Source organism: Gekko japonicus, unplaced genomic scaffold (assembly GCF_001447785.1).
Source record: "Gekko japonicus isolate JY-2015 unplaced genomic scaffold, Gekko_japonicus_V1.1 scaffold1341, whole genome shotgun sequence".
Lineage (NCBI taxonomy): Eukaryota > Metazoa > Chordata > Lepidosauria > Squamata > Gekkonidae > Gekko > Gekko japonicus.
In genome coordinates, this window is record NW_015169817.1 from 221,753 (window position 1) to 244,517 (window position 22,765).

At 48.2% G+C, this 22,765-nt stretch overlaps 1 protein-coding gene across 1 annotated transcript in view; it reads right to left on the reverse strand.

Moving 5' to 3' along the window:
- LOC107115475 (cytochrome P450 2J2-like) overlaps positions 1 to 12,962 on the reverse strand; it is a 51,599-nt gene extending 38,637 nt beyond the window's left edge. Inside the window, exon 1 of the mRNA XM_015417194.1 lies at positions 12,708 to 12,962. Coding sequence (XP_015272680.1) covers positions 12,708 to 12,878 — 171 coding nt within the window. The 5' untranslated portion in view covers positions 12,879 to 12,962. The remainder of the gene's footprint in view (positions 1 to 12,707) is intronic.
- Positions 12,963 to 22,765: the final 9,803 nt, after the last annotated feature.

Consider the following 22,765-nt stretch of genomic DNA (forward strand, 5'->3'; position numbering starts at 1 on the left):
CACATTCTTGTATTGTAGGTGCCTGGAACAGCTCAAGGTTATCCAGCTGGTGTGGGGAAAGTGAAACTCTGTTATCTGCTTGCTCGTTAGTAGTGTCTTTTGCCTGTGAACTAAGGGTCTGTTTTGAGAACGGCAAACCGTTACATTCCCATGTAATTACCTGTCAGTGTCTTCTTTATTCGCGCCGGCGGAAAGGGGATCTATTGGTTCTAACTTAGTTCAAAGTTCCTTTATTATGTTACCCTCTGGGGCATGAGCCCATTCCTAACAATTCTCTTGTTCCTGCTTCTTTCAAACGCTTTGGAATAAATTTTGCTTTAACCTTTAAACGTGGATTTATTTTGGAGTCATTGGAGATTCAACAGTATGCTGGTCCAGCAGAGGGAGCATGACTTCAGAAATTGCAGTAGCTAACTTGCTAATATTTTCCAATCTTGTAACTGGTGATGCCATTTCCTGTAGAGCCTCTGCTTCTGGACGCCATTTTGCCCCATGCTGAGACATTGTTTATACTTAGGTAAAAGTTCATAAAAGTTCTAAGATCTTTTCTAAGTCCGGCATGCTTTACTCTGAAATTTGGCTACTGGGTAGGGTTCTTACTCCGCGAGTCCCCCCCCCTTATCTCTTTGGAGCTATACCGTTTCACTATGCCAATTTATTCCACCACCCTTTTTGTGTATGTCTTTCTTTTTGCAACTTAACTCACTGTTTGTTTAATCACTGGATCGCTTTGTCACGTAGATTATTCTTTTTAGTTAAGTCCTTGTACGCTCTGGTCCAGTAATGTCTCTGAGCGCCATTGCTGGCCGCAGGACAGCGGGACCTTTTGGAGCAAAAAGGAGTACTCAACCCCCAAGCTGGAACTTCAGGAGAGGCCCCTTTGACACTCCAGCCTAGAAGCTCCCTCCAAGAGCTTCATGGGGAGGTCAGGACCAGCTGATCCCCCTCCCTGCTGCCCCGATCTGACTCGCCCCCATCAAAGCTCGATGGGGTACGACCGTCATGAGTTGCCATCCACCGGAAGTCCACAGGGTGTCTGTTGTGGGGAGGGGAATGGAAAGGAGATTGTAAGCACTCTGAGACTCCTTTGGGTAGTGTGATCTAGAGGCTAAAAAACTGTGAGCTAGCTCACACTAACTCAGCTTAGAGGGAACACTGGCTGGGACATGTTTGTTTGTTTAGACTCTTATTAGTTTTAATTACCCATGTTTGCATCTGCTAGGCTGCTGTGGGATGGGCACAGTTGATAACTTGCTATTGAAGAAGAAGAGAAGAAGATGATATTGGATTTATACCCCGCCCTTCACTACCAAAGGGAGTCTCAGAGCAGCTTACAAACTCCTTTCCCCTCCCCTCCTCACAACAGACACCCTGTGAGATAGGTGGGGCTGAGATAGCTCTGACAGAAACTGCTCTTTTTCAAGAACAGCTGTGCCAGAACTATGGCTTGCTCAAGGTCATTCAGCAGGTGCAAGTGGAGGAGTGGGGAATCAAACCCGGTTCTCCCAGATTAGAGTCTGTGCACTTAACCCCTACAATATTGGAGGCTATGTGCTTTTTTGAAAGCCAACCTTTGGAGGCTGCTTTGGAAATGATAGAAGGAGATAAGAATGTTAATGTGGCACTTAATGCTAATGTGTAGTTAGAATGCCAGACTTCCTGGGTGGAGAATGCTGGCATCCTGATGATAGTTTATTAGGGCTGTATTGGATCTTTTACTCTAGAAGGACTGTTTTGCAACTGAAATGGATTCAGCATTAAAGTAATTTGCATGAATGTAATGGGGATTGTTTAAATTCATGTGAGCATTATAAGTGTACTAGGAATAAGGCCTGTTGTGGAAATAAATACAATGAGCTCTAGAAAGAGGCTCTGGGAGAGTGCCCCAGCTTTGGGCACTCAGTGTCAATTTGATGTGGCAACCTCAGCATGGTATAATAACACATAGTCCACAATTTTCTCCACAGGAACTGATCTCTGCAACCTGAACAGTTGTAATTTTGAGCGATCTCCAGCCCTTACCTGGAGATTGGCAACAGTGGTCCACCAGGAGGGAATGGCTGGTTTGGAGGGTGGAGTCTATGGCATTGTACCTGTCTGAGGTCCCACCCCTCCTCAAACCCCACCCTCTCCATGCTCCACCCCTCAATTCTCCAGGAACCTCCCAACCTGGAGTTGGCAACCCTATCTCCTTTCCAGCTAACCATCAACCTACTGTTATCTGACCCTCTGACTTCAACTTTTCATCTCTTTCCCCCTCCCTCCTGGACAGGAGTTGTAATTCTGAGTGATCTCCAGTCTCCACCTGGAGGTTGGCAACAGTGGTTCCCCATGAGGGAATGACTGCTTTGGAGAGTGGAGTCTATGGCACTGTACCTGTCTGAGGTGCCTTCCCTCATCAAAGCTCACCCTCTCCAGGCTTCATCCCTGAAATCTCCAGGAATTTCCCACCTGGAGTTGGCAACCCTATCAGGACTGGCCCCAATGTGTTTTCTCCCAAAGGCCAAAAAAGGTGACAGGACCAAGCTTGGTTGCCTATCAACAGGCACTGAGGGGAAAGTAGGGTTGCCAGTTCTGAGCAGAAGAAGAAGAGATTGGATATATACCCCGGCCTTCACTATCTCAGAGTGGCTTACAAACTCCTTTCCCTTCCCCTCCCCACAACAGACACTCTGTGAGGTAGGTGGGGCTGAGAGAGCTCTTGACAGAAACTGCTCTTTTTCAAGAACAGCTCTTATCAGAATTATGGCTTGACCAAGGTCATCCAGCCAGGTGCAAGTGGAGGAGTGGGGAATCAAACCCAGTTCTCCCAGATTAGAATCCACGCACTTAACCACTACACCAAACTGGCTCCCAGCCCACCCAAAGTATTCCATCATGGGGAATCAATCTGATGTGGTCTAATACCATCACTGGGCTTGTGGTACCTGCCCTATTGAACACAGACAACACCAAGGCCAGGAGTACATGACATTACAGTTCTGAACAGGGATTTACTTGGAATCTTTCACAGGTTTACAAACTGAAATAATTCTGGTTCTCCTTTAGATCCTTCTTCGGGAGTGGGCTACCTGCAAATGTCAACTACACATGGAATTCACTGCCACAGGAAGTGGTGGCGTCTACAAGCATGGACGGCTTCAAAAGGGAATTAGATAGGCATATGGAGCAGAGGTCCATCAGCGGCTATTAGCCACAAGGTATAGATAGGGACTCTGGGGCAAGTGATGCTCTGTCTTCTTGGTGCCTGGGGGGGGGGGTCAACAGTGGGAGGGCTTCTAAGGTCCTGGCCCCACTGGTGGACCTCCTAATGACACCTGGTATTTTTGGCCACTGTGTGACAGAGTGTTGGACTAGATGGGCCTTTGGCCTGATCCAACATTGGTGTCTCTTATGTTATTAACTAAATTTTGACTTTTTTATTACAGGTCCGTTAAGATTTTCCATACTTCTCTGCCTACCCACATTGTAGGGTGTTCCTGCAGTCAGCCCTGGCTGAGGACATCCAGCTGCTCTTTGGGCCAGGGACCACCAGCAGATTTTGATCACTTGAGCATAATGCTCTACAGGGGATACATCAGGACAGGCAGTCTTGAAGGTATGCTGGTCCCTGACCATTAAGGGATTTGGAGGCCACCAAAACCTTGAGCTTAATCTGGTCCTCAATCTGGAGCCAGTGCAGCTGATAAAGCACCAGTTGGATATGCATTCTAAAGCTACATTCTGGACCAGTTGCATTTTCCATATCAACCTCAAGGGAAGCTCTACATAGAGTGAGTTACAGTAATCCAGCCTGGAGGTGACCGTTGCATGGATCACTGTGGCAAGGTGAGAGGGTGACGGGCCCGGGGCCAACTGTTTAACTTGCTGAAGGTGGCAAAATGCCAGCTTAACCACCTTTGTGACCTGGGCCTCCATTGAAAGGGAGGCATCCAGGATCACTCCTAAACCCTTGACAGATGGTCCTCCTGTTAACGGCACCCTGTCAAGAGAGGGGAATTGGCAAGCTGCCCCAGTCCCCTGGCCCAGCCACAGGACCTCCATTTTCAATGGATTTCGTGTCAGCCTGCTCTGTTTTAATCAACCAACCACAACCACAAAACCCCTGGCCAGATGTTCTGGGGCAACCTCTGGCCAGCTGCTCATCAACAGATAGAGCTGACTGTCATCAGCATACTGGTCACACCCCAGCCCATGATTCTGCTCCAACAGGGTAAGGCGGTGCATAAATATGTTGAATAACATTTGGGAGAGGATAGCCCCGTGGGGGACTCCACATACCCATGGGTATCATGGTGAAACCTTCTCCCCAGCTCCACCCTCTGTCCCTGACCTTGGAGAAACGAGGTAAACCACTGTAGCCAGTTTGGTTTAGTGGTTAAGTGCGCGGACTAGGGGCGTGCAAAAAAAAAAATTTCGGCTCGATTCGGATTCGGCCAAATCGGGCAGAATCAAATTCGGTGAGCAGAAACACTCCTTCATGTCAGTTTTGGCAGTAGGAGCCCACTGGGGAGTCTTTTGGACAACCAAATGTCAATTTCAGCCCCATTATATCCTATGGGCCATTGAAGTCAATGGCAAAAACATAGGGTATTTTTTTCCTACCATAAAGAACAATGGAGGGATGGGGGCAACCTGTTTGGGGGCCCGTAGAATTGGACCCCTTGGTCCAATGTTCTTGAAACTTATTGGGTAACTTGGGGAGAAGCTCCAGCAGCTACCCTATACGTTTGGGGCCTCTCCCTCAAACGCCCTCTCCTCCAACCCACAGAATATACCCTATGTTTTTGCTATTGACTTCAATGGCCCATAAGATATAATGGGACTGAATTGCCGCTGAATTTTTGATAAAAAGAGCAGTTTCTGTCAGAGCTCTCTCAGCCCCACCTACCTCACAGGGTGTCTGTTGTGGGGAGAGGAAGGGAAAGGAGTTTTTAAGCCACTCTGAGACTCCTTTGGGTAGTGAAGGCCAGGGAATGAATGAATTTTATTGTTACGGCACCCAGCCAGCAAAGGAAGGCCAGGGTATACATCCAATTTCTTCTTCTTCTTCTTCTTCTCCTCCTCCTCCTCCTCCTCCTCCTCCTCCTCCTCCTCCTCCTCCTCCTCCTCCTCCTCCTCCTCCTCCTCCTCCTCCTCCTCCTCCTCCTCCTCCTCCTCCTCCTCCTCCTCCTCCTCCTCCTCCTCCTCCTCCTCCTCCTCCTCCTCCTCCTCCTCCTCCTCCTCCTCCTCCTCCTCCTCCTCCTCCTCCTCCTCCTCCTCCTCCTCCTCCTCCTCCTCCTCCTCCTCCTCCTCCTCCTCCTCCTCCTCCTCCTCCTCCTCCTCCTCCTCCTCCTCCTCCTCCTCCTCCTCCTCCTCCTCCTCCTCCTCCTCCTCCTCCTCCTCCTCCTCCTCCTCCTCCTCCTCCTCCTCCTCCTCCTCCTCCTCCTCCTCCTCCTCCTCCTCCTCCTCCTCCTCCTCCTCCTCCTCCTCCTCCTCCTCCTCCTCCTCCTCCTCCTCCTCCTCCTCCTCCTCCTCCTCCTCCTCCTCCTCCTCCTCCTCCTCCTCCTCCTCCTCCTCCTCCTCCTCCTCCTCCTCCTCCTCCTCCTCCTCCTCCTCCTCCTCCTCCTCCTCCTCCTCCTCCTCCTCCTCCTCCTCCTCCTCCTCCTCCTCCTCCTCCTCCTCCTCCTCCTCCTCCTCCTCCTCCTCCTCCTCCTCCTCCTTCTCCTCCTTCTCCTCCTCCTCCTCCTTCTTCTTCTTCTTCTTCTTCTCCTTCTTCTTCTCTGTAAGACTGTCCCCTGGATCCCCACTTCCCCACAGACTGATTTTGGATCAGCACCAGCATCAATCCATTTCCATATAGAAAAAGAAGAGGAGGAGGAAGAAGAGGAAGAGGAGGAGGAGAAAGATGAAGAGGAGGAGGAGATTGCATTTATACCCCACCCTTCACTACCCGAAGAAATCTCAGACCAGTGTACAATCTCCTTTCCCTTCCCCTCTCCACAACAGACACCCTGTGAGGTAGGTGGGGCTGAGAGAGCTCTTTTGAGAACTGCTCATGAGAGAACACCTCTGAGAGAACACATGATTGACCTAAGGTCACACCAGCTGCTGCATATGAAGGTGTGGGGAATCAAACCCGGTTCTCCCAGATTAGAGTCCACGCTCCTAACCACTACACCAAACTGGCTCTCAAATTGTCATGGTGTGGCTTCATACGGATTTTTTTTTTAGAAACCAAGAACATCCTCTTTGCCGTCAGGTGTGGGTGGGAAATTCTGGAGGAGAAATGGGCTCACTTTGTTGGTTGATGAGCTACATGATTGGGATTAGTCATGAGTGAATCCCACATCCTGTCTGAGTTGGAAATGGTGTGTTCATTTTGAACATTCATTATATGTATGCATGTATATACATGCCTTGACCTGGATAGCATAGGCTACCCAATCTCCCCAGATCTCAGAGGCTAATCAGGGTCAGCCCTGCCTAGTGTTTAGATGGGAGACCTCCAAGGAATACCAGGGTCATGATGTGGAGGCAGGCAATGGCAAAACACTTCCAAATATCTCTTCCCTTGAAAACCCTGTGGGGTTGTCAATAAGTCAGCTTTGACTTGACCGGGGGGGGGATGTATATACATATGTGCATGTATATGTAGAAGAAGAAGAAAAGAAGAAGAGATTGGATTTATACCCCGCCCTTCACTACCCAAAGGTGTCTCAGAGTGGCTTACAAACTCCTTTCCCTTCCCCTCCCCACAACAGACACTCTGTGAGGTCGGTGGGGCTGAGAGAGTTCTTGACAGAAACTGCTCTTTTTTCAAGAACAGCTCTTATCAGAACTACGGCTTGCCCAAGGTCATCCAGCCAGGTGCAAGTGGAGGAGTGGGGAATCAAACCTGGTTCTCCCAGATTAGAGTCGGTGCACTTAACCACTACACCAAACTGTAAATGAATGAATTTATGTATATATGCCTACATATATGTACATTTGCCAAGTTGTCTTTCCTTCCTAATACAGCTAATACTGTAAAGGGTCATTATGGTTCCTGATTCTGCAACTTTCTCCAGATACTCTGGCTGCTATCACACACACACTAAACAACCCACTTTCAATCCATTTCCAATGCAGTTCCCATCTGGATTTTACTCTGTGAACCGGCAAAATCCCATTAGAAAGTGCACTGAAAGTACATTATTTAGTGTGTGTGATCACAGCCTCTGTTACATATCTGTGCAGGTCTGCTATTGGTTGACATATCAGCCTTTGAGAAGTTCCTAGTGATGCATTGTGGTAAAACTGATGCTACTTTTGGAAGAGTAGTTCTCAGGGTCGGATTAACCATTAAGCAGATTAAGCACATACTTAGGGCACCAGGGCCAAAGGGGGCACCGCAAAGTTGGGAAAACGGTAAATATTGAAACTTTGATACATTTAACTTGTGAAATATTAAAATAGATGTTGTGTTGCATTTTTGTAGAACTTTATGTACCCCAAGCTTGGCTTAGTTTGTACAGTGCACTGTGTTATCATATGAATAAATTTTTGTATTGCTGCAACCTGCATTGTATATCTGGTCAGACAGGTCAACAACTAAAATGGACCGGGTCAGTGTGGAAAGGAGGGGGGCAAGATTGGTCAGTGCTTTGGGCACCAGTGAGCCTTAATCCGCCCCTGGTAGTTCATCAGAGCCTGTTTCTTTAAGGCAACCTGCACCTGACTTCAGGCACATGGTTCCCTAGTCACCACATTTGTTCGACTGTACAGAGATCACCAACAAAGAAAACAGGTTGCTGAAGGGGAACTGATGATCTTTCAGTAATCATGTGGATGGTCAGGCAAGCTACCATCCTTCCTTGCATGTCCTCTTCCTTAGAGTTGGGCATTCATGTGGTGGTCACCAAGCAACTGTGTAGAGCAGGGGTGTCCAACATATGGCCTGTGGGCTGGAACTGGTCTGCCCAGGGCTTTAATCCCACCTGCAGCTCTCTTCTCTCACCCCATCCCTCCCCTGTCCATCCTCAACCTTCTGAGCTGCCACTGAGAGCAGAGGGTGGGGCTTCTGAGCTTCCCAGTTCCCAGCCACGTGGATCGGCTAGAGCTGTTCATTTCTTTAAGTCTGCTGTGTAAAGGGGAGGGAGCTTGATAGTTAACATTGCTGTGCTTCTGGCTGGTTTTCTGTTGTGTTAATTAATTGAGCTTGAGGCTGCAGCCAGTGAGTCTGCTAGAGCTGTTTATTTCTTTAAGTCTGCTGTGGTGGTGGTGGGGAGTTTGGTCGTTAATGTTGCTGTGCTTCCAGGTGGTTTTCTGTTGTGTTAATTGAGCTTGAGGCTGCAGCAATGTGAGTGGGTTAGAGCTGTGTGAGGGGGAGGGATCTTGGCTGCAAACATGTTGTTATACATCTTGATGGAGGTTTTCTCTTTTGTTTATTGAGTTTGACACAGGAGCCACCTAGGTTTGCTAGAGTTCTGGGTTATCAATAATTCCTGTCCCTCCATTCTTCTTGGGGGTAGTGTTTGTTTAGTTAGCATTTGGTTTTTGCCTGGGCTACCCAGGTCATGGCTCCATTGAAGAGCCTCTGCTTGGCTTGCTGGGTTTTATCCCTGGCACCTCCAATAGATATTGTTTACCTTGACTTCCAGAAAGCTGTTGGCAAGTGTGCTTAAAATGACATTTTATCTGTATTGTGCTGATGCTTATGTGTATGCAATGTATGGGTTTGGGAATACTGTGTAGTCTGTTTGCATTGAGTTTGCCTGCACCTGGAAGCTGCTGTGCCAATGTGCTGCTTGCACCAATATGTTAATGAAGACACACACACACCTACCCATCCTGCCTTGGGAAAGAGAAGGCATCCTCCATTACACTCAGCCAAGAGACTCTTTTAAACAACAGGTCGTCCACCATTGAGGATCTCTGGACATCACGTAACCCTCATACCTGGTTTTGCATCTCAAGAGAAGATTTCCTGTTTACTTCTTCAGGAGCCAGCTAGAGCATCAACACCTCAAAGGTTTCCATGGCCATACAACTTTCACACCTTGACCAAATGGTTCCATTGAAGTATAGACTTAGAATTTTAATATTGCCCCACTCCCTCTAGATAGATACATCACATCCCAATGGCCAATAGACATAGGGTCTGGGACGGACTACAAGTAGGAGGTTGGCTCTGATGCCAACCGCCAAAATTAGGTTATAAGAGGCAAGGAGCAGCCTTTGTTCCTTGTTAGCTAACCATCCTTCCCCCCCCCCACCTAGGCAACTGAAGCTCTACTACAGGTAGTTCTTACGTGCTCTCTTGGAGGCCTACAAGAGAGCCCACACATGTTTGGCTGGTCCATCTGTGTGGAGTAGAATCCCTCTAGCTAGATTTTTTGTTCCCGCTTTCTTCATTGAGATCAACTCCATCTTCTGGAATCAGATAAGTATTAACCGGTACCCTTTTCTGTGTTTTCCTCCAACTAGTTAAAGCTCTATTATTTTCCCTACTGATTGCTCTCCATTGCTATTTCATCTAAAGGACCTTGAGTGTATGTGTGACTGATTTTGCTTATTGGTATGCTTGTGTATTATTTAGTAAAGACAACATTTATTCTTTAAACATCCAGTTGTGTTGTCTCTTTATTGGGAAAAGGGAGTGTTCGTTCTGATTCTGATCTCTGTATAAACTGATCAAAAGAACTCACGTGCCCCTGTTGTACATAAAACGGTATTGGTCCAGTGGTTAAATCCTCCACAAGAGGACTTCCGCTAACAAAGCTTTTGATAAAGTTCCTCATCAGATAAAAAACCATGGGATAAAAGGACAAGTCCTTTTATGGATCAAAAACTGGCTAATTAATAGAAAACAAAGAGTGAGTATAAATGGGCAATTTTCTCAGTGGAGGGACGTAAGCAGTGGGGTACCGCAGGGATCAGTACTTGGTCCACTGCTTTTTAACATTAATTAATGATCTGGAGTTGGGAGTAAGCAGTGAATTGGCTAAATTTGCGGATATACGAAGTTGTTCAGGGTGGTGAAAACCAGTGAGGATTGTGAGGCACTCCAAAGGGATCTGTCAAGGATGGGCAAGTGGGCGTCAACATGGCAAATGGGGTTCAATGTGGCCAAGTGCAAGGTGATGCACATTGGAGCCAAAAATCCTAAATATAAATACACATTGATGGGGTCTGAACTGGCAGAGACTGATCAAGAGAGAGATCTTGGAGTTGTAGTAGATAACTCACTGAAAATGTCGAGACAGTGTGTGACTGCAGTAAAGAAGGCCAATGCTATGCTGGGGATTATTAGGAAGGGTATTGAAAACAGATCATCCAATATCATAATGCCCCTATATAAATCAATGGTGCAACCTCATTTTGAATACTGTGTGCAGTTCTGGTCACCACACCTTAAAAAGGATATTATAGCTTTGGAAAAAGTGCAGAAAAGGGCAACTTGAATGATAAAAGGTTGGAACATTTTCCCTATGAGGAAAGGTTAAAGTGCTTAGGGCTCTTTAGCTTGGAGAAACAACGACTGAGGGGTGACATGATTGAGGTTTATAAGATTATGCATGGGATATAGCAGGTAGAGAAAGAGGTACTTTTCTCCCTTTCTCACAATATAAGAACTCGTGGGCACTCAATGAAATTGCTGAGCGGTCGGGTTAGAACGGATAAAAGGAAGTACTTTTTCACCCAAAGAGTGTTTAACACATGGAATTCACTGCCACAGGAAGTGGTGGCGGCAACAAGCATGGACGGCTTCAAAAGGGAATTAGATAAGCATATGGAGCAGAGGTCCATCAGTGGCTATTAGCCACAAGGTATAGATAGGGGCTCTGGGGCAAGTGATGCTCTGTCTTCTTGGTGCTTGGGGGGGGGGTCAAGAGTGGGAGGGCTTCTAATGTCCTGGCCCCACTGGTGGACCTCCTGATGGCATCTGGTGTTTTTGGCCAGTGTGTGTTGGACTGGATGGGCCTTTGGCCTGTTCCAACATTGGCGTCTCTTATGTTCTCATTTTTACCAGGCTGTGGCTTATTATGAGAAAGACTTCAGCCTGAGTCCCTGGAGAGCCACTGCCAACTCTGAGTAGACCTGGAAGAGGAGAGAAGCTTACAATGCCCAGCCAGTTCATGTTTTCCCTCGGGTCTTAGACTCAGAGCAGAGCAGGCTGGGGGAAGTCAAGTAGCATTCTCTGCATGAGCTGAGACACTGCCACTTTCAGTCTTCAGGGTGGGTGGTTAGGCTGGGGAAGGTTCAGCATAGGATACAGGATTTTCCCCTGTTACAAGTTTTTTAGTCCCCCACTTCTATAATGGCACTTTTACCCACACTAAATAACACACTTTCAATAAACTTTGCAACTGGATTTTACTGCCTGAAATGGCAAAATCCACTTACAAATGGTAGCTGAAGAGGACTGAAATTGCATTTTAGTGTGTGTGAAAGCTCCCTTATTTGCCAACTCCGGTTTGGGAAATAGCAGGAGATTTGGGGTGTGGGGCCCAGGGATGGCACAATTATGTATTCATTTATCTCATTTGTACCCCACCCTCCCTGCAATGCAGGCTCAGGGTGGCTCACAATCTATACCTAAATACAATTAAAACAATATAAAATCATCTAAAATCAATTCATTATAACTAATACGGATTAATATAGTGCTGGTGATGGTTATTTGGTTGTTCAGGATGGCTGACTCTCACGGTATACTTTCAAAGATCTCAGAGTCATTCTGCTCATGATCTTCCTGCGGCACAGGCTAGGTGTCAAAACCAAGGGCCAAGGCTCTATAGTGGCGGCGGCTCCCTAGCTGAAAGCCTGGTGGAAGAGCTCCGTCTTGCAGGCCCTGAGGAACTGTAAAAAGTCCTGCAGGGACCTGATTCCACCAGAACGGGAAGGGGGTGGGATGTCAGCATGGACTAACTCCATGCACCCCACCCTCCAAAGGAGCCATTTTCTCGAGGGGAGCCGAGCTCTGTCATCTGAAGGTCAGTTATGATTCCAGGAGATCCCCGGGCCCCACCTGAAGTTTGGCAACCCTATTTACAGCCCGGCCCGACAAAGTCCCATTTGTGTCAGATCCAGCCCTCATAACAAATGAGTTTGACACCCCTGGTGCGGAGAATAGTTTGTAGACGTCCTCTTCAGAAGAGAGGACAGAGCAGCTCTCCTTGGTAAGAGCTCTAAAATTTTCTTTAAGTGAGCTCTGTGCAGCTCCTGAACCAAGCCCTATGAAGAAAGGCAGAGGGACCTGGGAATGTTTAGTCTGGAGAAGAGGAGGCTGAGGGGGGACACGATGGCTCTCTTGAAGTATCTGAAGGGCTGTCACTAAGAGGAGGGCAGGGAGCTTTTCCTGCTGGCAGCAGAGGAGAGGAGTCACAAGAATGGGTTTAAATTAAGGGCGGGAAGGTCCCGGCTGGATATTAGGAAAAACATTTTACAGTCAGAGTTGTGCAAGAGAGGAATCGGCTGCCTGGGGAGGTGGTGAGCTCCCCCTCCCTGGCAGTCTTTAAGCAGCGGCTGGACAAACACTTGTCAGGGATGCTCCAGGCTGATCCTGCACTGAGCAGGGGGTTGGACTACATGGCCTCTACGGCACCTTCCAACTCGGTGATTCTATGTGAAATTGCATCCATGACGATGAAATAATGTCAAGCAACCTGTTAAAGCTAAGTAAGAAAATGATTAAAAATCTCACTTCTTTTCACCACATCGTCTAGTTACATGGAATGACATACCTTAATGAGAGTATCTTTGGAAAGGTTGTATACTAATTTCCAAAGGATTTCGATGACAGGAACCTGAGGAGGCTGAGGAGGGTAGGATCTGTGCGGACGGAGTTGTTTCCAAAGGAACAGAATCAGGAGGCACAGCAGCAAAGTAATCAGAATTGCCTGTATTCCCGACATGGTCCGTGTTTCTTTTTTCCTGTATCTTTCACCTGGATTGGCTGAATGCTTTTCCTCTAGTGTCTTTTCTTTCCTTTTCCTTCCTTCCAGATTATTGCCACTTGTCTCTGCTTTATGTTGACATCCTTTTATATATATAAAGTGCCCTGGGATCAGTGCCAGCTCATTTTGAATTACTATTAAGATTAATTATGGTTGCGTGTGTTTAATCCTGATGTGGTGGCTTAATTACTTATGGAGAACAGAGGTTGATGTCAACATTCTAGGAGTCCTTGCAGGTAGGTGGGGCTGAGAGAGCTCTGACAAAAATGGCTCTTTTTCAAGAACAGCTCTGACAGGACTATGGCTTGCCCAAGGTCATCCAGCAGGTGCAAGTGGAGGAGTGGGGAATCAAACCCGGTTCTCCCAGATTAGAGTCCGCCCACTTAAGAGGAGGAGGAGGAGGAGGAGGAGGGGGCTGGATTTATACCCCGCCCTTCACTACCCAAAGGAGTCTCAGAACTGCTTACAAACTCCTTTCCCTTCCCCTCCCCACAAGAGACACCCTGTGAGGTAGAGGTGGGGCTGAGAGAGCTCTCTCAAGAACTGCCCTTGAGAGAACAGAGTCAAGTGTCAGGTAGTCCTGTCATAGGTCTGGAATGTGGAGGGGTTCCTTTTTTATTTATTCCATATCTTCAACAACCCATGTCTAACATGTAATGATTTTAAAAATCTACAGTAACCTTAATTTTTTCATACCAAAGATAGCCATGCCGCCCATATCTCAGGTAATGTCCCTCCAACTCTAATAACCTTCTATTTCTCAACAATAACTATTCTTTCAACCAAACCACACAGCAGGCAGCAAAATGCCTTTTGACTGTGCTCTGTCACATATGAGTGTTTTTTTAAAATGATTTTAATTGGTTTTAACTGATTTTAACTGACTTCAGTCTCCCACTGAAAGTTCCCTCATCAATCTTATCTAAGGCATTCTCAGTAATTACAAATAGCGTGGAGGAGGTTTTCTTTCTCCTTTAATGGGGTAGCTACTGTTAGCTACTGGAGGTCGTGTCTTTTAGGCTTTTTAGACTTTTAGACATTCTTCTAATGTAACACTTAGGCAAGAGGCCGGGCCACTCAGAGTTGAAGCAAAGGTCTGGGAGCAGGCTATAACACTCTCTACATGGGGCTGCCTTTGTCGCTGATTCGGAGGCTGCAGCTAGTGCAGAATGCGGCGGCCAGGCTGGTTGCTGCTGTCTCGAAATGGGACCACATCCAGCCTGTGCTCAAAGCGCTGCACTGGCTGCCTATAGCATACCGGATCCGCTTCAAAGTGCTGGTCGTTACCTTTAAAGCCCTACATGGCCAGGGTCCAGCATACCTGAGGGACCGCCTTGCCCCACATAGTTCCCAAAGAGCACTTCGGTCGGGGTCGCTACATCGCCTTGCGATCCCGGGCCCGAAAGAGGCCAGGCTTGTTGCCACTATGGCCAGGTCCTTCTCGGTGGTGGTTCCTATCTGGTGGAACGAGCTCCCGGAGGAGATCAGGGCCCTGCGGGACCTGTTGCAGTTCCGCAGGGCCTGCAAGACGGAGCTCTTCCACCAGGCTTTCGAATAGGAGCCGCTGCCGTTACCACTACCACCAACGAGGACCGCTCTACAGCACCGCCGGAGGTTGAGTGGCAATGAACATCAGGGGGCCACAGGAACCTCCTTGGAATGGAACCTCCTCTGGAATGGAACCTCCCCTGGAGTGGAAAGGGCATGTGCAATATGAGAGAAGATTTTAGTCATGCAGGATCCTTGGGCGTGTCCCATGTATAAATTGTTTTAAATTGTTTTAATTGTTTTATTGTATTTTACTGCACGTTGTGCCTTATAGTTGTAAGCCGCCCTGAGCCCGCACGCGGGGAGGGCGGGGTATAAGTGGAATTAAATAAATAAATAAATAAAATCATAAAACGGAGTTTCCCATGTTTTTCACTCTTATCACATCAACTAAAAAGTTGGCCACTGCCACAGTAATCTCTACTGTTGTATCATTCAATAGAATTTGACATTTCATTTTATTAGGGAGGTGATGTTTACCGTGCAACCAAGTATTTAACCATTTTTCCCTAGCAGAGGCATGCAACGTATAGTCTAACAGTATGCGATCTATTGAATCAAGAGAGGTAGAGCCGCAGTCACATCTCCGTTCGTGCTTAGGAATATTTTGAAACCTACCATACAGTACTTACCTGGCAGGGGAGACACCTTGATTACGAATCAATTACTCATGTCCTCCTGTTCTCCAGATTCTATCAGGAGGAACGAGACCATCTTATATTACCCCTTCGGTCTAGATTTAGCCCTCTGAAGTCTTATCTTGACTTTAGGCAAGAAGTCCTTCGTAAATTCCTCTTAGAAGAAGTTCAGAGCTCAGTGACTTACGCTGTGGAAATTTTTTTGTTGCTTAGCTATTAGGAAATGTAAACTTATTTTAGCTGAATTTTTTTTATGATTCATAGAATCATAGAATGTTGGAGTTGGAAGGGACCTTGCAGGTCATCTAGTCCAACCCCCTGCACTCTGCAGGAGCACAGCCGAAAGATAGCCCTACAACATACCCAAAAGATGGTCGTCCAGCCTCCACTTGAAAATGTCCAGCGAAGGAGCATCCACCACCTCCCGAGGCAGACTGTTCCACTGCTCAACCAATCTTACAGTTAGGAAATGTCTCCTGATATTTAGCCGGTAACAACTCCCTTGTAATTTCCAGCCATTAGATCTAGTCTAGCAATCCGGAGCAAGAGAGAATAGATCTGCTCCATCTTTAACATGACAGCCCTTCAAATACTTGAAGACTGCAATCATGTCCCCTCTAAGCCTTCTCTTTCCCAAACTAAACATACCCAACTCTTTCAGCCTTTCCTCATAAGACCTGGCTTCCAACCCTCTCACCATCCTGGTTGCCCTCTTCTGGACACACTCGAGTTTGTCAACATCCTTCCTAAAATGTGGTGCACAAAACTGGACACAGTACTCCAGGTGAGGCCTGACCATAGCAGAATAGAGCGGAACTACCACCTCCCGTGATCTGGACACAATGCTTCTGTTAATGCATCCTAAGATTGCATTAGCTTTCTTCACAGTCACATCACACTGCAGGCTCATGTTTAGTTTGTGATCAACTAGAACACCTATATCCCTTTCACATGTGCTGCTGTCAAGTCAAGTCCCTCCCATTCTATATCTGTGCCTTTGATTTTTTTGTACCTAAGTGCAGGACTTTGCACTAATCTCTATTGAAATTCATTTTGTCTCAGCCAGTGCAGGACTTTGCACTAATCTCTATTGAAATTCATTTTGTCTCAGCCCACTGTTCCAGCCTTTCTAGATTGTTTTGAATCCTGACTCTGTCTTCTTTAGAATTAGCAATCCCACCCAGCTTCGTGTCATCTGCAAATTTGATAAGCATCCCCTCTATGTCTTCTTCCAGGTCATTTATAAAAACATTGAACAACACCAGGCCTAGAACCGAGCCCTACGGCACTCCACTCGAGACTTCCTTCCACGTAGACGCAGAGCCATTTACAAGCACTTGTTGGGGATGATTTTTCAACCAACGGTTGCACCATCCAGCCCATACTTAACCAGTTTATCCTCAAGGATATTATGAGAAACTTTGTCAAATGCTTTACTGAAATCTAGATACACTTCATTAGAAGTAAGTATTCTTGACTACAAAGTAGAATACCGCATAATTTATATTCTATAATATATATCCTAAACAATGTATAAAGCTAATGTGTCAGGTGGCCTCAGGAGTGGAGAGCCGCAGCACATCCCAATGTTGTTGCACTGAAACTGGAAGTCATTCGTAATCTCCTGTTTTGCTAGGTTTTAGGTTTTAATCTGATTTAAACGTATTGGTGTTTTAGCATAATAAACTTAAGTAGTGGGAATGGAGTAGTTCAATCTGATTTTAGCCAGATATTAAAGATATTTCACTGATTTAAATGTATTTTAGCTATCTATCTAGTAGTGTAGTGTGATATGAAAACGAGAAGGAAAGGGGTGCACCCCCTTGATGAGGACTTACCCCCTTCTAAGCATAAGAACATAAGAGACGCCAATGTTGGATCAGGCCAAAGGCCCATCCAGTCCAACACTCTGTGTCACACAGTGGCCAGAAATACCAGTGCCATCAGGAGGTCCACCAGTGGGAACAGCAGAACAATAGATCTCTTTCTGCTAGGGACAAAGACATGTCCCTTGAATATTTCTTCAGATCCTTCTTTAGAATCTCCTACTTACATTGCTATTATGGATGAACTTCTGGGGAAAAACAAAAAAAGGAAGAAACAACAAATAGACCTGGAAGTGTTTGGCAGATCAGACACTCTTAGGCTGAGTTCAGACTGGCAGTTTGAAGCGGGAGGGAGTAGTTGCAAAAAAGAGCCAGAACAAACTGTTCCAGGTTTTCCTGGTCCCACTGCGTGGACTGATGCAGGAGCATACCGGGAGGAGGCGCGAGGGAGTGTTCACACTGTTGGCCTGGAGGCATGGCTGTAAGCGGCATTTTCCTTGCTCCGTGGCAGACGCCTAGGTGCCTATGCGCCTAGGCGCATAGATGCCTAGGCGCAGCGGCAAATAGGGCAGGATCCGGCCGCTGTGGGCCATAGCACACGGCACATCCGACCACGTCACTACCCCCTCTTCAAGGCAATCACCTGCACCTTCCTGGTGCCAGAGTGAGGCTAGGAGGTCAGTCAGCATAGATGCCAAAGGCACAGCCTGCACAGTCCTCCTCCTGTGCGTCAGGTTCTGCATTGCAGTGTTGCAATGTCACCAAGCCAGGGTCCGCAGCATCTGAGCATGGAGGGCGCTCATCCAGCGGCGCTACATGGCTTGCAGAAGAGCCAGAATCAGGGAGTGCCTGGCCAGACAGTCCCTTGACACGGCTGGGGTAGTGAGACTGGGCGAATATTTATTGGAAGATACCAAGATACCAAGAAGTCGGTAAATCTGGTAGTAGCAAAATATTGCTTTTTAGTAATAAACAAGTGAAAGATTTTAACAAAAAGCACAGACTGAAGAGAATTTTAGACAAGACTTAGAATTTAGGGAATAGAATTACGATTTTAATAGGGGTCTGTGGCTGGTACTATGATGGTATTATTTTCTGTGAGTGTTGGTGATTGTACTTGTTTATTATTGTATTGTTTTACTGCACTGCTGGTCAATTGGCTGTAACAATAAATTTGATTTGATTTGATTTGATTGGGCGAAGAGGGTACACCACGTCGCTGGTGGGTGTACCCTCGCCCCACCAAGTGGTAGGAGCAGGGGTCGGTTCACGCCGGAGCGCACCAGAGTGACGCTCCGGGAGTGAGGCATTCAGGGGGTGGGCACAAGACCAAGCCCCGCCCCCTGCTCCCAGCAGCCATTAGTCGGCCATGAGGCAGAAGGAAGGTAGGTTGAGGCCTGCAGAAAGCTCTGCGGCACCTTCCTTCCTGCTGCCGCCGGAGCGCAGGACATGAGAAAGCCCTGCGAGGCCAGCACCCCCCCTCCCGCGACAGGGATTCGCCTCTCTGGCTCCCTGCTGCTGCACTGAGAGGAGGAGGAGAGGAAGGAGGCGGCGAGGTAGGCATGCACACCAAGCCCCTTGCCCACTCCCTCAGAGGCCCCCCTTCCCCCCCCCCCGCCTGTGCCTGGGATTTTCCTCCTGCCTTCCCCTGCCTGCTTGCTTCCCCCCCAAACACACCTTGCCTTCATGGGCCCACATGTCTCCCTTCAAGTGTCGCTGCAGCCCCAGGGGCCGGATCCCTCCTTGGATCACAAATAGAATCTTGGGGCGGCAGGGAAGCCGGCAGCTTTTAGTCCCTCTAAGCTGCAGAGTCCTGTGAAGCTGTGAGCAAAACGTCTACTTTGTGAGCAACTGGCCTTAAAGTGGTGAGCGAGCGATTTAGCTGCTACAGAAATTAGTTTGCTCCTGAGCACTTGGACGATGGGGAGGGGGGAGGAACAAGATCAGGCCAGGTCCTCTGCAAGGAGGAAACAAGGGAGGGAGGGGGTGGATTTCTCCTGGGATCACAAACAGAGTCTGGGGGTAGCAGGGAAGCCGACAGCTTTTAGTCCCTCTAAGCTGCAGAGTCCTGTGAAGCTGTGAGCAAAACATCTACTTTGTGAGCAGTGGCTTTAAAAGTGGTGAACAGTGATTTGGCTGCTGCAGAAATTAGTTTTGAAAAGTACTGGGTTCGCCGCATGGAGGACTCGGACGACGACGTGCTCTTGCACACGTTTATTGTACTTAACACAAGACTAACTAAAACGGCCCTGCAAGGCCATCTATATACACACCCACCCAGCACAGCCTTAGTCCATTGGAGGGTTTGAATTTCCCGCCAGAGTGGCTATGGGTTGGGGCTGGGGGGAACTAGGATCCTATGTTCCTATTGTCCAGGGGAGACAAGCTCCGGTCTTTGCCGCGGACCCCTAGTGGTGGTCTGCATACATAACAAGTTTGCTTCTGAGCACTTGCAAAGGATGAGATGGTTAGACAGTGTCATCGATGCAACGAACATGAAATTGAGCCAACTTCAGAGGACGGCAGAAGACAGGAGGGCCTGGCAGGAGATGATCCATGGGGTCGCAAAGAGTCGGACTCGACTGTGCGACTGAACAACAACAACAACTTGGAGGATTGAGGGGGAAGCAGGATCAGAGTTGTGCTCTGTTTTAACTCTGCTGTACTTAACTCTCCTTTGCTGACTTGCTGAGCAAAAATGAGCTGCTGGCCTTAGATTTGTGAGCCAGCGATTAGGCTGCTGCAGAAATTAGTTTGCTCTCGAGGTGGGGAGAGCAGAGGTGATGAGGGACAAAAGGAGATCTGTTAACTTGGCTTTCCAAAGCTCTTGACTGGACCAACAGCCAGTCTCCCCTCTCAGACACTGGAAATTTGTAAAAAAAAACAAAACAAAACCTGCCTCCTTCCACGTGCCTGAAAGTAGCTTGCATTAGTTCTGTGAGGAAACATTTCTTACATATGTGGGGTAGGGAATACATGGGAAAGCTTTGCTTCAAATGAGTTTTCAAAGCCACAGGATGCTTTGTAAATCTTTGGTGGAAATGGATTTGCTTAATTGTATTCTGTGCTTTTAATTTGCTGAGAGTTGTGGAGAGGGGAAATAAAATCTGCTCTGACTTAAGAATGTTGTGCACTACCTGTGATTTCTAAGACTAGCCTTCAGTCATGCATAGTGATCCATCCAGGGCTGGACAGACAAACCACCTGTCTCCGCTGCCTGTATGGTGATATCACACATGTGACTGTCAGCCTCCCAGATCTGCAGATTGAGCAGAAACAGCACCAGCTGTTAGCCTGGTACTTCTGGCACTGATTGGAAGTGGGTCCAAAGGAAGTCCTGCTATTACTGCTTTTGGTTTTAAAATGCCCCAGAGTTGTGCTCTGTCTGCTGTACTCCTTCTTTTGAGGTGGAGCAAAGGAGCTGACTTGCTGAGCAAAATGATCTGGCATGCTGCTGTTTGGACCACATGCTAGGGGTCGCCTACCCATGACCTAGTGCATCCTCTAAAAATCTTCAGTAATAAAGGAATAACCATAGTTTTTTTCTCTCCTGAATATCTGCCTTACAATGAATGGGTTGTCACATCACACTGGCAGTATGTTACTGGTGAAGTCAACATAGCTTGATTTCATATAAATGTCCATGTCATCTGATTAACTGCTGGTTATTTTCTCAAAGGGAGAATGGCCATTCTTTTGCTTTTGTGTCCTTGTAGTCTTTGGTGCATCTTTATTTATTTAGCACATTTTTATTCCACCTTTTCGCCAAGGATTTCAGGGCAGTGTACATTGTTCTTCCCTCCTCCATTTTATTCTTGTGGGGTAGCTTAGGCTGAGAAAGAGTAACAGGCCCAAGGTCATCCAGCAAGTTTCATGACTATATTTCGCATCCAGCACCACTTAATCCCAGTAAGTCTGCAGCACAACCCCATACTGCATATTAAGATGCTATGAGCTGTAAATTAGGAGCTCCTCTATCTCAATAGTTTTTTTAAAATTTGTAATGGAATCATAAAAACATTTTGCAAAACAACTGCTGCTATTACTCAGCAGTTGAACAATTATATATAATGCCTTGGGGACTGACAGCATACCAAAAGCATTCTTGATCATTGTATGCAACATCGCTTGTTAAATTTAAACCTCTCTGATGTGATTCAGTTTGGCCAGTATGAAGCTATGTAAGTGGAAAAGGCTAGAGTGGTTTTCTGTTTTTAGGGAGAGCTATTTTTTTTGGAGGTCGTGTGATTCTACTTGCTGGACGTCCTCCCCCTGGGCCCCGCAAGGTTGGAGATTTTGGGGGTGAAGCCTGAGCAGTGGGTGTTGCCTTCTGACACACTTCCGGTGATGTCAGGGGGTGTGGCATATGCAAATGAGTGATGGTAATGAGTTATGCTAATGAGCTCATGCACCTCTTTTTCTACGAAATGACCCCTGGGTAGGAGACCTTCGTCTGCCTAATGTGGGGGAACGAGCAGTGGCCCAAGAACTTCAGGGTGACGAGGGTCACTTTCCAGTGATTGATCAACTGCCTCCACCGCCACATCGATCACACAGTCACGCCCATGAGGCATGCCATCTCAGCGGAGGAGTGCGTGGCCATATCCCAGTGGGGGCTTGCGGGCACGAACTGCTACAGAGAGGCCAGCAGACAGTTCGGGGTCGACAAGTTGACCATGCGGGAATTGTGGCAGAGGTGTGCCTCGCCATGGACTTGGAGCTGCTGAGCAGGATGGTCTGCCTTGGTCCGCCAGGAAGGGTAAGTCTCCCCCCAGGGGCAGGTGTCCACAGGCCCCCTGTCACAAAATGGCTGCCCGGCGGAGGCAGCAGTGTAGTTTTAAAATGGATGCCAGCAGGGGTCTTGTTGTAGAAAAAGAGCTGCCGGAGCTCATTAGCATAACTCATTAGCATAACTTATTTGCATATGCCACGCCCCTGACATCACCGGAAGTGACAGAAGGCCACACCCCCTGACATCACCGGAAGTGTGTCAGAAGGAAGGCTCCGGAGCAGCGAGAAGGGGGGGGGGCTGTCCTGGCCTTTGCTCTGGCCGCTCCCGGTCCGGGAGCGGCGAAAGCAAAGGCAGCAGGGGGATTGGGGCCTCTTTCTCGCTGCTCCGGAGGGCTCCGGAGCAGCGAGAAAGAGGGGGGGCTGTCCTGGCCTTTGCTCTGGCCGCTCCCGGTCCAAGAGCGGCGAAAGCAAAGGCAGCAGGGGGATTGGGGCCTCTTTCTCGCTGCTCCGGAGGGCTCCGGAGCAGCGAGAAAGAGGGGGGGCTGTCCTGGCCTTTGCTCTGGCCGCTCCCGGTCCAAGAGCGGCGAAAGCAAAGGCAGCAGGGGGATTGGGGCCTCTTTCTCGCTGCTCCGGAGGGCTCCGGAGCAGCGAGAAAGAGGGGGGGCTGTCCTGGCCTTTGCTCTGGCCGCTCCCGGTCCAAGAGCGGCGAAAGCAAAGGCAGCAGGGGGATTGGGGCCTCTTTCTCGCTGCTCCGGAGGGCTCCGGAGCAGCGAGAAAGAGGGGGGGCTGTCCTGGCCTTTGCTCTGGCCGCTCCCGGTCCAAGAGCGGCGAAAGCAAAGGCAGCAGGGGGATTGGGGCCTCTTTCTCGCTGCTCCGGAGGGCTCCGGAGCAGCGAGAAAGAGGGGGGGCTGTCCTGGCCTTTGCTCTGGCCGCTCCCGGTCCAAGAGCGGCGAAAGCAAAGGCAGCAGGGGGATTGGGGCCTCTTTCTCGCTGCTCCGGAGGGCTCCGGAGCAGCGAGAAAGAGGGGGGGCTGTCCTGGCCTTTGCTCTGGCCGCTCCCGGTCCAAGAGCGGCGAAAGCAAAGGCAGCAGGGGGATTGGGGC